The sequence below is a fragment of the Heloderma suspectum genome, chromosome 3, assembly GCF_057233095.1.
Source record: "Heloderma suspectum isolate Gila_16-S chromosome 3, 16-S_ref, whole genome shotgun sequence".
Taxonomy (NCBI): domain Eukaryota; kingdom Metazoa; phylum Chordata; class Lepidosauria; order Squamata; family Helodermatidae; genus Heloderma; species Heloderma suspectum.
The window spans coordinates 292,668,588-292,686,040 of NC_139460.1; the positions used below are offsets into that span (position 1 = coordinate 292,668,588).

A 17,453-nucleotide genomic window follows, 5' to 3' on the forward strand; every position below is an offset into this window, starting at 1 on the left:
CCAGAACTCATGGCCTGTTTTAGGGTTGTGTGTGGCTTGTTAGTTAACAACTGCTAGTTCAGCAACCCACCCTCACCAAATTCGCATGTAGTGACAAGCTGCGGTACACTCCCACAGCAGCTTGAATTTTCAAAATGGGTCCAACGCTGTGACAAGAAGCCCTGCAGGGAAATTCACCCATGGTGGCTTCTTGTGTGAACCGGCTCCCCGTATAGTTAAACTATGGAATTCACTAGCATAAGATGTAGTGATGGCCATCAATCTGGATGGCTTTAAAAGGGGATTGGACAACTCCATGGAGAATAAGGCTATCACTGCTTACTAGTCCTGATGGCTATGTGCTACTTCCAGTATCAGAGGCAGTATGCCTATGTACACCAGTTGCAGGAGAACATAAGTGGCAGTGTTCTATTGCACTCATGTCCTATTTGTGGGTTTACCATGGGTATGTGGTTGGCCACTGTGTGAACAGAATGCTGGACTAGTTGGACCCTTGGTCTGATCCAGCATGGCTCTTCTGTGTGTGTGCGCGCGCGCATGTCTGTGTCTATATAATGAGAGAGTATTCTAGGCTTAGGGAATAGCATGATTGGTACTTGCTAAAACTGTACAATACCCTTCACCAACCTGGTGCCAGTGGAGGCTGGTGGCTCTGATATCAGTGGGGCTGTGAGTCCATTCTGGCTTTCAGTCAGAAGTTGCCAGAACTCTAAAGAAGCTATCTCTAAAATAGGTTCAGCACCTTGAAGTTCTGGTGGTTCTGGCTGAAACCCAGAATTTATTCGTAGCCCCACTGAAATTGAAGCCACCTGCTTTCGCTGCCTCCTGCTGTCCAGTTGTGTTGGCTGTGGATGATGATATTTGTACTCCACCACATTTGGGGATGCCAGGTTGGGGAAGGCTGCTGTGGAGAATTCTGTCTGCAATCACATAGAGCTTGTCTGTCCTGAGTCCACATAACAGCGGTCTGTATTGACATACTGATGATACCATTAGGTAAACTGTGGTTAATGGTAGCCTCCTCCCCACATGTCATTCTAAGTAAGGTGTCACAGCTGTTGAGAATATAAAAGGCTCAACATTGGATGCATAAAATGGTCCCCCAACCAGTTGAGAAATGCTGGAAGTGCTTGCCTGGATGTCAGATGGAAAAGGAAAGAGATGCTGCGGCACTAATGCAGTTTATCTGTATTCTTCCACTGTATTCCAGCAATTAGATAATATGTAAAACACAAATCTAGCCAGGCAAACTTTATTTCATGGTGAGCTGCACTATTTCATCTTGGAGCATTTGGTTTTCTTTGGGATGTATTCTGCATCAGCCAAAAATTCTTGGAAGCTGAAACAGGTTAGACTGGAACCCTTCCAGGATTGCATCAGGTAGACCATCTGCACTAGCAGGTTTTTGAGAGCTTCCCTTATCTCTAGTTATTTCAATATAACCAGAAGAGAAAACCCATCAGCCATCAACTCGCTTCCTCTCAAAGTCAAGGCAAGCACCTCTGAAAGTTTTTGATTGGTGGGAAGGAATGACCTGCAGAATTCGCAACAGCTGGAGCCTTGCAGTTTTTCATGTGGTGAATGTGTTGTGTAGCCAGGCTCTTATAACTAGGTCAGGGAATAAAGTTGAGACATGTGTGGTTTTTTACAACATAAAATTACAACTTCTAAAATGTCAGTTGTTGTGCAATCCATCCATTGACATGTTACTACTTGCAGAGGAGTCAACGTGTTTGTCTGTTGCAGTAAAAATAACAAAGAATCTTGTGGCACCTTAAAGCCTAACAAATTTATTATGGCATAAGGTTTTGTGAACTAGAGTCCACTTGATGTTTGAAGCATTATCCTCAGTTGGTAGGAATATATATGTATACATTGGTGTAGGGGGGGATAAATGATAAGAAGTGAATATTTTACGTATTTGTCACAGTCTATGCTTTTTGCCTTTTATTTCTTTCCGATTTCACTGCTCACATTTCCCCCTCTCCCTACCCCCAAAGTTATGTGTGCCAAAGCTTCTTTGTGTTTGCTAGTGTCTTTAGAAAAATGATCTTAAAACAACAAATCTTAATATGTGATTATAGGCATAATGGTATGGTAGCTGATGTAAGGCTTTAATCTCATTTACTGGTGGTCCCATTTTTTTTTTTTTAAAAACAGATCTCTAACAATGTTCTGGAACAGATTACTAGTTTTGCTTCAGGCACATCATATCATCTTCCATTGGCTCACCACATACAGCTTATTTTTGATCTGATGGAGCCTGCTCTAAATATCAATGGGCTTATTGACTTTGCTGTTCAGGTAATGGGGTTTGTTTGTTTATTTAAATTATTTATATCACACATTTAAGAACAAGGTCTCCTAAGATGGCTCAAAAATAAAATAGAAACACGGTTCTTTAGAATTTCAGAATGAAAAACTGAAAGCTCTCCCCACACAGATGGCACCAATATGGGAACTGCCCTACCATTTTTCTAATTATGGCAGCAGTCCTAAACAATGGGTTAAATTCCATTGGACACAGTGAAACTTAGTTCTAAGTAAACCTGCTCAGGATTGCTCAGTTACCAACTGTTCACTTCTATCTTTTTAAATAGCAGTACTTAGCTATATTAGAAACATCCTCAGTAGAATACTCTCTAGTTTTCTTCTGTATTGTCCACACTGCCGCTTTGGGAATGAACTACTTTTGTACCAAGGTAGAGAAGAAAATGTTATACCAAACTTTTGCAAGTCAAGTTGAAACACTACAGCAGTAGGAAGGTATCCATTAGTGGTTCCAGCAATGGATGAGTAGTAAACCCGTGGTGTGAATGCACCAAAAGTGACATGATACCTTATTTCCCTTCTAAAGTAAAATAAGGGAGATGTAGACACCTTTGTCTGGAAGTACTGTAAGCATCGAGTGCCTTGAATTTGTGTGCATGCCTGATTAAATTAAACCACATAGGGACCAGAATAGCAGATAGCATAACTATCATAGAGTCAAATCAGATCTGATAGTATCAAATCCTTGAGTGAAAAAGCACTCAATTCCCTTTTAGGGGGCTAAACTCACTGAAGAAGTTGCTCTCTGGGAGAGCTTTTATATTATCTGAAGCTGTTTCTCACGTAATGTTTTTCCTACATGGAGATAGAAATCAAAGTCTTGGGGGGGGGGAGGGGGAGGGGGAAGAGATCCCTGTAGACCAGATGCAGCCTGGGATCTACCTGTGTTTAAAAACATCAAAACTATTTATCATCATGATCAAATGTATAGTATGTTTTTTATTCCTTCCCTGTTTCAATGGGAAGAAGAGATTGCAACATTATTATCTCTTTGCAATACTTCCAAAGTATCTTCACCCCTGCCCCCATCATGATTTTTTCCTGGGAAGGTTTGTGCAGCTTAATTTAGACAAGGGTTCTATAGTCAATACTTTATCTTTTTATTTTATTTTAGCTGCTGAATGAGCTGAGCGTGGTGGAAGCTGAGCTTCTGCTGAAGTCATCCAGCCTGGCAGGAAGTTACACAACAGGGCTGTGTGTTTGCATTGTTGCTGTGCTGAGGCATTACCATGCCTGCCTCATTTTGAATCCAGACCAAACTGCTCAGGTTTTTGAAGGGTTTGTAGTGGTAATGTTTTTTCTAAGACTTCTCAATGTTAATAGCTTTTTAGTATGTTTACATTAGTAGGCTCAATTTGCAAATAACATACAATATTATTTGAAAGATCTGTGGAAAAGGCAAAACTTTGCTATAATTAGAAATGGAAATATGTGTTGCTGTTGCCCCACACCAAGGGAATTGAAGTTCCCTGATGCAGGTTTATCCCTCAACTAAATAGCCAGTTCTTGGATAGGAAATGATCTGCCAACCTCTTCTGCATGCTCTGAGGCCCTTCAAGGAATGGTAGGATTCAAATTTAATAAGCAAATAGGCTTACACTGAGCTTTGTGAGATAACTTCATGCAACTTTGAATTCTTAATAACTGACATTTGGGTGATGGAGGTTCTATTTATTTTCCTTAAAACTACACATCTGCACCCACAGATTCTTTTTTTTAGAACCAGCTTAATGCTAACAGGTTGCCCTGAGGAATCTTTGGGAATTGCAGTGTTGTGAGGTTGCAATGAATTGTGTATTACAGATGCTTATTTAGAGAGCACCAAAATTAGATGCACTTAAATTTATAGTGTAGGCTGGTCAGCAGAGTAGATCCAGCACCTTGGATAGGTCCTTTAGAGTTCTGACTGGTTCTGACTGAAACCCGAAGTGGATTCACTGCCCTACTGACATCGGAGCCAGCAGCTTCCAGTGGCCTCCTGTATCCATGGAGTCTCTTAAAACGGCTGGAATGCGGATTTTCCAGCATTCTGGCTTGAGTGGAGAGCCTTGACGGATAGAGGAGGCTCTCCTCTTCAGAGTGTCACCCTCCATGAGTTGATGGTGACAAATATGTCAAGGGAGAGGGGTGGGGCTAAACTCCTTCTCCTCACGCATTGATTTTAACCCCTTTATGAATGCCTGAATAGGGCTAATGTGATAGGCAGAAAAGAAGGAGAACTGTTTTCACAGAATTGCAAGGAATTAAATTTCCTTTATCTGAGGAGCTCAGAGCCTATGTGGTTTAAGACCACACAATTAGATTCTGCAGTTCTGAAAGTTGTGAAAAGGCTGTCCATCAGCCTTAATTTTCAATAATCTATTTTTATTCTTACAGATTATGTGGTGTTGTCAAACATGTTGTTAATCCATCCGAATGCTCTTCCCCGGAGAGATGTATTTTAGCCTATCTCTATGATCTCTATGTCTCCTGTAGCCATCTCAGAAGCAAATTTGGAGATCTTTTCAGGTTGGTAGTAACAGACTTTTCTTTTTTGTTCTGTAAATTGATCTAAAAGCTGATTCAAATACATATACAGATGCTTCCACGTAGACATTCCTCCTTGTCCTAGTGCTGTTCATCTTACCCCACCAAAAGATACATTCTCCAGGCACCTATTACACAGTGGGTAACTTGGTGCCCTCCAGGTGTTTTGGCCTATAGCTCCCATCATCCCTCAAGGTTGTCTATGCCGGCTAGGGCTGATGGACGTTATAGGCCAAAACATCTGGAGAACAACAAGTTGCCCACTCCTGGTTAAAATTTCTGTTCTGTCAGAGCAAGTTGTAGTCTGATGGCTTGACAGGGCATATCTCAGTAGTTACTTATGGCAGGACTTTGTGTAGATCTGGTGTTACAAACTGGGGAGAATGCATGTCCCAATTTGCCATGTTTGAAGGGGGCCTTCGGCAGGGTGCTTCTCGGGGCATTGGGGGAGGCCCTCCCTCTGGCCAACCTCTCCCTGTTAAAATGCCAGCCCCTTTTTTCTCTTTTTTTACTTGGGTTGGCTCCTCTCTTCTCTTCCTTCTCTTCCTAGGCCACTGCTAAAAGCAAGGTCTGCAGCAGCCAGCTAGTGAAGCTGCAGCCCTGTGGCATGTCATTTTAAAAGAAGGATTTTCTCTGTTAACTTTGAGCAATGTTGAGTTAAACCAATCACATGCTACTCAAAGTTGAAAGTGAAAAAAACACCCTCTTTTCATTTAAAATGATGTACCACAGGACTGCAGCCTTAACCAGGCAGCTGTCATGGTGCTTCTTTTAGCAGTAGGCTGGCAAGAAGAGGAGGAGGAGCTGCTGCTGCTTGTCAAGCATTCATTCCAGAGTCCTCTCAAACTGTGGCCAGGTGGCTGCTGCCCAATAGATGTTTCGAGCTCTGATTCATCTCTTCATCTCACTACTGGGAGAAAGTAATGCATAGTGTCCCCTTCATGGATCCTTGTTGTGGCGAAGGGGCTTGTGTAACTCAGTGAAGCCATAAGCTATGCTGTGCAGGGCCACCCAAGACGGACAGGTCATGGTGGAGAGTTCTGACAAAATGTGGTCCACTGGAGAAGGAAATGGCAACCCACTCCATTATTCTTGCCAAGAAAACCCCATGGAACGTATCACAAGGCTAAAAGATATGATGCTGTAAAGAACAATATTGTTTAGGAACCTGGAAAGTAAGATCAGTGAATCAAGGTAAGCTGGAGGTGGTCAAACATGAGATGGCAAGACTGAACATCGACATCTTGGGAATCAGCGAACTAAAATGGACAAGCATGGGCGAATTTAATTCAGGTGACCATCATATCTACTACTGTGGGCAAGAATCCCTTAGAAGAAATGGAGTAGCACTCATAGTCAACAAAAGGGTGGGAAAAGCAGTACTGGGGTACAATCTCAAAAATGACAGAATGATCTCAGTACGAATCCAAGGCAAACCATTCAACATCACAGTAATTCAAGTCTATGCCCCAACCACTGAGGCCGAAGAAGCTGAGGTTGATCGGTTCTATGAAGACCTACAACATCTTCTAGAAATAACACCAAAAAAAGATGTCCTCTTCATCATAGGGGATTGGAATGCTAAAGAAGAAAGTCAAGAAATCACCAGGATAACAGGCAAGCGTGGCCTTGGTGTACAAAATTAAGCAGGACAAAGGCTAATAGAGTTTTGCCAAGAGAACACGCTGATCATAGCAAACACTCCAACAGCACAAGAGGCGACTCTACACATGGACATCACCAGATGGTCAATATCGAAATCAGATTGATTATGTACTTTGCAGCCAAAGATGGAGAAGCTCCATACAGTCAGTAAAAACAAGACCAGGAGCTGACTGTGGCTCAGGTCATGAGCTGCTCCTTGCAAAATTTCAGCTTAAATTGAAGAATGTAGGGAAAACCACTAAACCATTCAGGTATGACCTAAATCATATCCCTTATGAATATACAGTGGAGGTGAGGAATAGATTTCAGGGATTAGACCTGATAGACAGAGTGCCTGAGGAACTATGGATGGAGGTCCGTAACATTGTTCAGGAGGCAGCAACTCAATCCATCCCAAAGAAAAAGAAATGCAAGAAAGCCAAGTGGCTGTCTGAGGAAGCTTTACAAGTAGCTGAGGAAAGAAGGGAAGCGAAAAGCAAGGGAGAAAGGGGAAGATATATCCAACTGAATGCAGAGTTCCAGAGAACAGCAAGGAGAGACCAGAAGGCCTTCTTAAATGAACAATGTAAAGAAATGGAGGAAAACAGTAGAATGGGAAAGACTAGAGATCTTTTCAAGAAAATCGGAGATATGAAGGGAATGTTTTGTGCAAAGACGGGCATGATAAAGGACAAAGAAGGCAGGGACCTAACAGAAGCAGATGAGATTAAGAAGAGGTGGAAAGAATACACAGAAGAACTATACAGGAAAGATCTTACTGTCCCTGATAACCATGATAGTGCAGTCACTGAACTTGAGCCGGACATCCTCGAGAGTGAAGTCAAGTGGGCCTTAGGAAGCATTACTAACAACAAAGCTAGCGGAGATGACAGTATTCCAGCTTAGCTATTTAAAATCTTAAAGATGATGCTGTTAATGTGCTGCACTCAATATGCCAACCAATTTGGAACACTCAACAGTGGCCACAAGATTGGAAAAGGTCAGTTTACATTCCAATGCCAAAGAAGGGCAATGCCAAAGAGTGTTCAAACTACCGTACAATTGCACTCATTTCACATGCCAGCAAGGTGATGCTCAAAATCCTACAAGCTAGGCTTCAGCAGCATGTGAACCGAGAAATACCAGAAGTACAAGCTGGGTTTCGAAGAGGCAGAGGAACTAGAGATCAAATCACCAACATTCGCTGGATCATGGAGAAAGCAAGAGAATTCCAGAAAAGCGTCTATTTCTGCTTCATTGACTACGCTAAAACCTTTGATTGTGTGGATCACAACAAACTGTGGCAAATTCTTAAAGAGATGGGAGTACCAGACCACCTTACCTGTCTCCTGAGTAACCTGTATGAGGGACAAGAAGCAACAGTAAGAACCGGACATGGAACAACCAATTGGTTCAAAATTGGGAAAGGAGTATGACAAGGCTGTATATTGTCACCCTGCTTATTTAATTTATATGCAGAGTACATCATGAGAAACGCCGGGTTGGATGAATCACAGGTCAGAATTAAGATTGCCGGGAGAATTATCAACAACCTCCGATACGCAGACGATACCATCCTAATGGCAGAAAGCGAAGAGGATCTAAAGAGCCTCTTGTTGAGGGTGAAAGTGGAGAGTGCAAAAGCTCGTTTGAAACTCAACATTAAAAAAACTAAGATCATGGCATCTGGCCCCATCACTTCCTGGCATATAGGAGAGGAAGAAATGGAAGCAGTGACATATTGTATTTTCTTGAGCTCCAAGATCATCACAGACGGTGACTGTAGCCGTGAAATTAAAAGATGCTTGCTCCTTGGGAGGAAAGCTATGGCAAACCTAGATAGCATAGTAAGAAGCAGAGACATCACCTTGCCGACAAAGGTCTGTATAATCAAAGCTATGGTTTTCTCAGTAGTAATATATGGCTGTGAGAGCTGGACTATAAGGAAGGCTGAGTGCCGAAGAATTGATGCTTTTGAACTGTAGTGCTGGAGAAGACTCTTACGAGTCCCCTGGACTGCAAGGAGGTCAAATCAGTCCATCCTAAAGGAAATCAACCTTGACTGCTCATTGGAAGGACAGATCCTGAAGCTGAAGCTCAAATATTTTGGCCACCTATTGCGAAGAGAAAAGTCACTGGAAAAGATCCTGATGCTGGGAAAGATTGAAGGCAAAAGGAGAAGGGGCGGCAGAGGATGAGACGGCTAGATAGCATCACCGATGCAATGAATATGAACTTGAGCGCACCGCGGGAGAGAGCGGAGGACAGGAAGGCCTGGCGTGCTATGGTCCATGGGGTCACGAAGAGTCGGACATGACTTAACGACTGAACGACAACAACAAGTGGAGGTACCGTGTTCATATGAATGTGACACAACCCAGTGTATTTAGGGTGCAATCCTGTGGCCGCTAGTCAGCGGCTAGATAGCCATAGGATAGGTCAGTTCCCTGAGAACTGACCTCCACCCCCTCCCGCACTGCCTTGCAGGCAGTGCAGATTGGCCCCACGCTTTGTGCTCGTAAGTGTCAGGATTGATTCTGAGCGTGTGGAGATAGTTAGAAGTTCAGATTCAGAAGGGGGACAGCCAGAACTGGGGGAGGCATCTTCCCAAGCAAGTTCAGATATGGATAGGCGTGCTTCTCAGGATACGAACACACAGATGGCTGGGCCTGAAGCCCCCCCGCCCTCCGTGAGAACCCCAGAGGAGGAGGAGGAGGAAAGTGCGGGGTGTGACCTGAGGGATGCTAGACTGTGGCGCAGAGCGAAGCAGGAAAAGTTAGAGGTGGAGCTCAGACAGTCGACCTGGTTGGCAATGTGTGAGGGTCGATGTAGGGGAGCATCACTGGAAGGGGGGGGCATCCCTCCCTAAGTTATTCTAGCCAGCAAGTCTTGTTTCAAACTGCTGGCAACATCGTAGTTCCCATTTGGATCCCCTGTTGTCATTCCTTTGTAGCCTGAGAGTCTTTGAGGATTTTCATCTGTAATGAACCTGTTGATAGTGAATTAAAGGCATGAGACTGAAGCCTCTCTTCTTGTGTGTGTGCATGAGGAAGGTGGGGGTCAAGGGAACGTGACAGTAAAAGGAGCACGGAGTGGTGAAAACAGGGTGTTCCTGGGGGTGGACCAGGGCAAGAAGGGCGGAAGTGCCATTCCAATGCTTCCTATATGTTGTCTGGCGTCCCCCCACCCGCTCCAACTTCCCGCAGTTAGACAGCCGAAATCAGCTGTCTATCCGCGAATGCAGGGCAGCTGAAGCACGGAGGGGATGATCCCCTCCGCACTGCTCCTGCCCTGCACTGGTTAGGCCGTTGCCTCCGAGTTCAGATGTGGCCACCTATCCCGATAGGATTGCACCCTCAGGGTGTGATCCTATGCATCCTTAGACAGAAAAAAGATCCTTCAACTCCCAGCATTCCCCAGCCAGAACATTTATAGGATCGCATCCTTATTGTTTTTTCTCCCCACAGTGGGGACGGGAGGAGATGTGTACATGCCTTAAGGCAGACTTCCCTAACCATGTCCCCTCCAGATGTTTGGACAAGATTCCTCACAATTGGCCATGCTGGCTGGGGCTGATGGGATTTGAAGTCCCATCAGCTGGAAGGCACACTGGCTGCCCTAAGGATGTGGAAGGCTGTTTTAAGGCTTACACCATGCTGAGACTAGTTGTGACTTTACAATGACAACATTGGTATGAGTCACACAGGGGAGAACAGTAGGGGACCTCAGTAAGAAGACTGAGGAAATATGAAAGTGACTTCTTTGGCTAACATGAGGTGGATGACAATGAGGTGGATGACAAAGAGCTTCCATGCTCGTGTAAGGCATGTGTGTGTGTGTTGCCAAGGGGCAGAGGCGTGTGATTATTTCATGATTTGTTTAGAGCACTAAGTGTTTTTAGCCAGGAGTAGGCAATATGTGGTCCTCCGTATGATGTTGGACTGCAACTCACTTTATCCCTGACGGTTAGCCATGCTGGATGGAGTTATGGGACTTGGTCAACCTTTGCTTTAAGTGAGCCGTAGTCCTTGGTTGAGCTATTGATTAGCTGTTCATTTGATGGTGATGATGATGATTTTCAATTTATATCCTTCCTGTTCTCCACGGAGCTCAGTGTGGTAATCCTAGTTGCCCCCCGCCCCTTTTTATCCTTGCATCAAACCTGTTAGGTAGATTATGTTGAGAGATGGTGACTTTCTGAAGGTTACCCAATGAGCTTCATTGATGGGCGGGAATTTGAACCTGGATCTGCCCAATCCTAATCCAACACTCTGATCACTATACCACATTAGCTCTCCAATGTGGAGAGAAGGTTCTTGTTGGAATCTTCTATATAGCTGGTCCACATGCCACACAGCTACCCCCTGGCTAATAATTAAAATTAGTGCTGCAATTGCAGTGGCGCTGCTTCACATAACCGTAGGAGTGAGGCCCACAGAGCTGAGGCTTTTAGCAGCATCACACCTCCAAATTTACTTATAATTTTTCATCATTACTGTCTTCATACAATTCCATTAATAACTAAGCATTACGTTAATAACATGCAATTGCTTTTTGAATAAAGAGTTTTTCTTCTGATAAATGAAGTTTTATTTTATTATTTAGTATGTGGTACTAGTGGCTATTTAGTATAGCATTAAATCATGGTCTGGTTCAAGTCGCACGTTTCTTGACTTATTAAGCCAAGATACACAAGCCTTGTGCCTGCCATCCCATCCTCTCTTCTTGGCATGACATAAAAGACGACTTCCTGGGTTAATTAACTATACTTCCCCATTTCATCTGAACTGGGAACCATGGGTATTGGGATCAGAACAAGCGAGGATGTTAAACCAGTTTGAAGTTCATTCAAGATCTTGGCATGTTCTGGTCTTGGTAACCATAGTTTACTGATTTGGATGAAACAGAAAACTATGGTTAATTAACCTAGGAACTGTTGAATTGCAGTACACTAAGGAGGGCAGGGGCAGCAAGAAGATAGTGTGTGAACACAAGGTTTGTGCAAATCTTGGCTTAATAAACTTTAAGAGTTCTACCCTTAAAGACGGCTTTGTTCAAACGGGGCCAATACATAGTAAAATGTACACTGTCACTGTTATACTCTTAGTTTGAACTAGAAAATGAGAGATCTGTGTCCCTCCCACCGAAACTAACTATATTTAAATATTTGAAATATTAAATATTTGCAAAAATATTTTTAGACACATTTCCCCAGTCTCTCCCTAGAAACCCAAATTGTAAGATGTATTGTAAGACATGCTTTTAAAGTTCAAAATTATGTCACGTGACTGAACTCAGTCCCTGAAGTATTTTTTCTTGAACTATTTCTATTTTTTGTCAGTTTAGGTAGGGTGCCTAGGAATATCTACTTAAATGGGTAGAGATCCTAGCATCGATATCTTGGCATTCCATATATAAAATAATATATTTAGTAAAATAAAGGCATGAAATAAGTTAAGCTGTTTACTTTTTTTGCCTTGCTGTATCTGCTATGTACTCTAATACTCTACTCAAAATAGAATTCATCCTTACAGTTCAAACAAAAAAGCTGTTAATCAAACGTCCTTAGATAGAAGTAATTTGTCTAGAGGGTTTGACTTTTATTGACTTTTAAGAATTTTGGCTTCACTGCTTTGGAGATCTGCAACTTTAAATTTCCTGTCAGCAAATTAAAAAACCCACATTATCTCTGGTGAGCAAATGGTAGTAAGCAGAAGTGAGCACATTCATTGTCTCTGCTATATTACAGCGGTTAGCTTTTCTAATAATCCTACAACATTCCACACAGAGTAAAAACATTAAATACATAATGTTTTAAAGTGCACCATGCTATAATCTAATAAAATGTTTTTGAAGTTTGATTCTTACCTTGATTTTACTTCAAGCTTTTAGCATTTCCCTGTATAGTCCCATGCAGTTGTCATGTAAAAAGCTTGTAACTTCCTATTTAGGTTTTGTCATCTTCCCTTAAAAAAAAAAATTAACTGTCTCATTTTCTAAATGACTTACATCATCTAAATTTCTCAGAGCTTCTGATCATATGAAAAGCCCCATGTGATCAAGTAGTTCTTGTTGCTTTTTAAAGGTACCTTAAAAAAAAAAGTACTTCTACAAAACTTAAAATCTTCCAGTATAAACATTGTCCTAAAGGAAATTTAGAAATATTTCACAAAAGCTTACATGTATTGAGAAAGCATGAGCTGGGCTTTGCAGGGTAGGAGTGAATTAGTATGTTTCACATAGAACCTTTGACCATTGTCTGTATGTGACAGTACTGGCTTTTCTGCAGAGCACAACAGACCCTTACCAGTTCTGTCATAGCAGTTACATTAACCTCAAAGGTAAAGTCATCAGTGTTAGTACAAGGTATTTTGTTCTCTGAAGTGGAGCTCAGATGTTCCTGCTCCCACTAGGGAGAACACCCTTAAACGTGTTGCTGCACCACAATTCCTGCCTTCATCTATCTCCCTTGTCCTCAGTGGAACCATCTGAAACAGGTTGTTCTACCCTGCTGTCAGCGATGGCCTTGAAAGGCAGTGGGCATATAGAAGACAGTAGTGTCATTGGATTTGGGTGTTTCTTCTTGTCAGTGGTGATGGGTGTTTTTGTGTCAGTTCTGTTATAGAATCCTTTTGTAGTGTTGTGCCAGTACTGGATTGCTGTTCTAATTCAAGCTTCAGTGGCATAGCCTTAAAGTTTTAGAATCACAGGAACTCTGCCTCTGCCTGCTTCTGCTCACAAAATGTGTTGCAGAATGTAGAAGAGCATCGATATATGTTTATGAACATGAGATTAGTGTAATCCCAAACTGGATGCACTCTCAATTACCCTTCTGCTTTCAGGCTTTTGAATAAACACTTGACAAAGTATGTTTGTAGAACTGTCAGCTGTTAATTACTGCAAGAAAAAATCAGGACCCTTTAAAGGCTCTGAGAGGCCCGAAGAAGGAATGGTAATTTAAGACCTCCCTTCCTTCTCTTCTCCATTGGGATGTACAGTTAATGGCCATAGCATCCAATTTCTCTTTGATACTAGTCATATAATTCACCGACAAGAGATCCCAGGTTACCCTGGCTGATGACTTACTCCAGGGGATGGTTGGGGGAAGTGCCACCTTCTTGGTTCTTCTGGATCTCTCAGTGGCTTTCGATACCATTGACCATGGCATCCTGGGATGTTTATCTGGGTTGGGCTTAGGAGGCACAGTGTTAACACAGTTATGTTCCTTTCTGGAAGAGTGGTCTCAGAAGGTGGTGCTGGGGGACTTCTGCTCCACCCGATGGCCATTAGCCTGTGGGGTGCTGTAAGGCTCTATCTTGTCCCCCACACTTATCTACATGAAACAGCCAGGGGAAGTCATCTGGAGGTTTGTGCTAAGTGTCATCAGTATGTGGATGATACTCAGCTCTATCTCTTGTTTCCATAGACACATTCCAGGGAGGCTGTGGAACTCTTGAACCAGTGTCTGGAGGCTGTTTTGGGATGGATGAGGGTGAAACTTAATCCAGACAAAACAGAAGTATTGTGGGTTGGGAAACCAGCTCTTCTGGATGGAGGTTTACAGCTGGTTTTAGATGAGGTTACATTCCCCCTAAAAGATCAAGTGTGTAATCTGAGAGTCCTCCTGGACTCTGCACTAACCTGAAGCCCACATGGCTGCAGTGTCCAGGAGTGTGTTTTACCAGTTTAGGCTGGTATGCCAGCTGTGGCCCTAGCTGGAGAGGATGGACCTTGCTTCAGTTATCCATGCACTAATGACATCTAGGCTGGACTACTGTAATTCACTGTATGTGGGGCTGCCTTTGAAGATGGTCCAGAAACTTCAGCTGGTGCCACCCGAGAGTTGGTGGGGGTAAAGCAATTAGATCATATAATAATTATACTGCACCAGCTGCATTGGTTACCAGTGTGTTTCTGAGCTCAATTGAAAGTGCTGCTTTTGACCTTTAAAGCATTAAATGGTTTGGGACCAAATTATTTGAAGGACCGTGTTCACCCTTATCAGCCTGTCCGCACTTTAAGGTCAGCAAGAGAGGCCCTTCAGACTTGCTGACCTGTGAAGGTAGTTAGGTGGTGAGTACATAAGAGATATATAAGAGATGCGAAGAGAAAACTCCCTGGAAAAGACCCTGATGCTGGGAAAGACTGAAGGCAAAAGGAGAAGGGGACGGCAGAGGATGAGATGGCTAGATAGCATCACGGATGCAATGAATATGAACTTGAGCACGCTCCGGCAGAGAGCGCAGGACAGGAAGGCCTGGCGTGCTATGGTCCATGGGGTCACGAAGAGTCGGACACGACTGAACGACTGAACAAAACAAACAAACATAAGAGATGGCCTTTTTCTGCAGTGGCCCCACACCTCTGGAATAAGTTGCCATCAGGGATGTGCCAGGCTCCATCACTGTAGGTTTTTAAGAAGGCCCTGAATACTTATTTCTTAATTCTGACCTTCATCTGATTTTGTTACTCAGACTAGGTTATAGCTGCAATTATGCTGTAGGCTCTGTCTTTTGCAGTTTTGCTGATGTTTGTTGCTTTGTTGAATTTTTGCTGCTTTTATTACTGTATCAGTTTTTTATTATGAATTATACGCATTTTATTGTTGTATGCTGCTGTAGGAGGGCTTCTGCCCTGAAAGGCGGCCTATAAATATATAAAATAAATAAATGGTGTCCAAATGTTGTTTGTTTGTTAGATTTGTATTATGCCTTTCCTCCAAGGAACCCAAGGTGGTGTACATGATTTTTATTTATTATTACATTTATATCCCACCTTTCTTCCATCATGGAACTCAAGGTGGCTACATGTAGTCTCCCATCCAAGCACTGACCAGACCCAGAACTGCTTAGCTTCAGCAAGGTGGCTGCCTCATGTGCCTTCAGAGTATGCCCCTGGACTATGAACCTCCTCCTCTCCATTTTATCCTCACAACCATGTGTGGTAGGTTAGGCTGAGTCAGAGACTGGCCCAAAGTCACCCAGTGAGCTTCATGGCCGAGTGGGGACTTGAACCCGGGTCTCCTGAATCCTAGTCCAACAGTCTAACCACTACACCACAATTTTGAAGTTGTATTGCTGACTTCCCAATTAGGCTTCAGTCCCCCGTCCCATCAAGACACACATCTTACTCCTTTGGACAGTGTATTCAGCTGCTTAATTCTGAAAACTAGCTCAGTTACTGTGCTTAGCAAGCTGAATAATACAAACAATTTGGTAACCATGTAGTTTATATAAATATTTCAGATGTCAAAGTACTGGTATCTTTCCCCCCCTAATCCTTCCTTCTCCTTCCTTTCCTTTTGTATTTAGTAGTGCCTGTTCAAAAGTAAAGCAAACTATCTATAACAATATGCAGCCCTCGAATTCCAACTTGTTATGGGATCCAGAATTCATGTTGGATTTTATTGAGAATCCCTCCATTCACAGCCTCAACTATTCAATGTTGGGAAAGATCTTGAGTGACAATGCACCTAGTCGCTATAGCTTTGTGTGCAATGCACTAATGAATGTGTGCATGGGCCATCAAGATGCAGGCAGGTAAGGTGATATTGGTAAAACCAAAATCAGTTGAGCATGCATTTTCAGTTTCATCTTTTTCTTCCTTCCCTCTCCCCTCTTCACCTTTTTGCACTTCTCATTCTTATCTGTAATGACGGATTTCTTTTTTATTGCTCTTTAAATGCTGCCTTGTTTTAATCAGTCCCGCTGCCCCCTCTCTTTCAGGCAGATTGGATCATGCTGAATATATACAAGAGCTACTTCATATGTGCTATTTTCCCTATTATCTCCCTCTCGGAAGCAGTGTGTATCTAAAGTCATCTAGGAAGTGCATGATGAGTGTATTCCTTTGTTATGACTACGCAGATTTGAACACCTCCCATAAGCCTGATCCATGCAGGATTGTGAACTGATGGCTGAACTTCTCCAAGCTTGTCCCACAATTAATTTCATTTTTACTGAGCTTTCTTTGGAAAGGTTCAGGGTCTTTCTGAGATTTTTCCAAGAGAGATCAAACAAGCCTGGGGTAGCTCACCTCTAGCTATATCCCCCTGACTCTAAACTTGTCCTGTGAAGGAGAGCTGGTGTGGAGGGCTTCAGCGGTTCCAGAATGCTTATCTTTTGAGAACAAGCTGCACTTCTGAGTAGGGATGGATGAATTGGTCTGTTCTGGTTTCTACAACTTTTGAACTATTTGAAACACAAGTTTGTTTCCATTCCTGCATCAATTTGCAAATTTTGGGCTAAACAATCTGCATGAAAATTCATACACGTTTTTATAGCTTTCTCCCAATGTATGCATTTCTCAAATGCATTCATTAGGAGAAATGGGTACAAAAATGCGTACATTTCTTCTAATGTCTGCATTTTTGTGGGAAGTTTTCCATAATGTCTGCATTTTTTGATTGGAGAACTGTATCATAATATTCAGGGAAGTCTGAAAACTGAAGGATAATTGTGTTTTCATTTGCATATTACTTCAGGAAGTACAGGTTAGGTTGGTTCATTAGTTCGCAAACCAAGGGCTCCTTCACACTCAGCTTTTATCCTTCTCGGAAGTTTGCGGGCTCTTTACATGATGCCATGATCATTCAAGGCATCTCCTGCACTAAATGCCCTTTGTTCCATTTTTAAATAGATCACAGATAATGAGCTATCAAATTACCCTGTTGTGTTCCACTTCAGTTTCCTCCGTGAAAAGAGGAAAAGCAGCAAGAAGAAGAGTGAGATCAATGGAAGATTCAGCTACAGGGAGAAGGAGGGGGAAGGGGGTGGGGGAAAAGGAAGCACATGAAAAAGGGAGTTGTTGTGATCCTGCATTTCAAATGGAAGCAGAAAGCCCCATTTTAAATGCAGTATTTTAGGCTGGTGTAGACATGCCCCAAATGAATCCTGCCCCCATCCCTACTTCTGAGCATGCTCAGGAGTGTCCATTCTGCCAGGAGGCAGGGC

The 17,453-nt window shown here is 42.8% G+C and overlaps 1 protein-coding gene across 1 annotated transcript in view; it reads left to right on the forward strand.

Moving 5' to 3' along the window:
• MED12L (mediator complex subunit 12L) overlaps window positions 1-17,453 on the forward strand; it is a 262,912-nt gene that overhangs the window by 186,841 nt on the left and 58,618 nt on the right. The window contains exons 18-21 of the mRNA XM_084847292.1: window positions 2,161-2,304; window positions 3,446-3,609; window positions 4,708-4,839; window positions 15,813-16,040. Coding sequence (XP_084703418.1) covers window positions 2,161-2,304; window positions 3,446-3,609; window positions 4,708-4,839; window positions 15,813-16,040 — 668 coding nt within the window. The remainder of the gene's footprint in view (window positions 1-2,160; window positions 2,305-3,445; window positions 3,610-4,707; window positions 4,840-15,812; window positions 16,041-17,453) is intronic.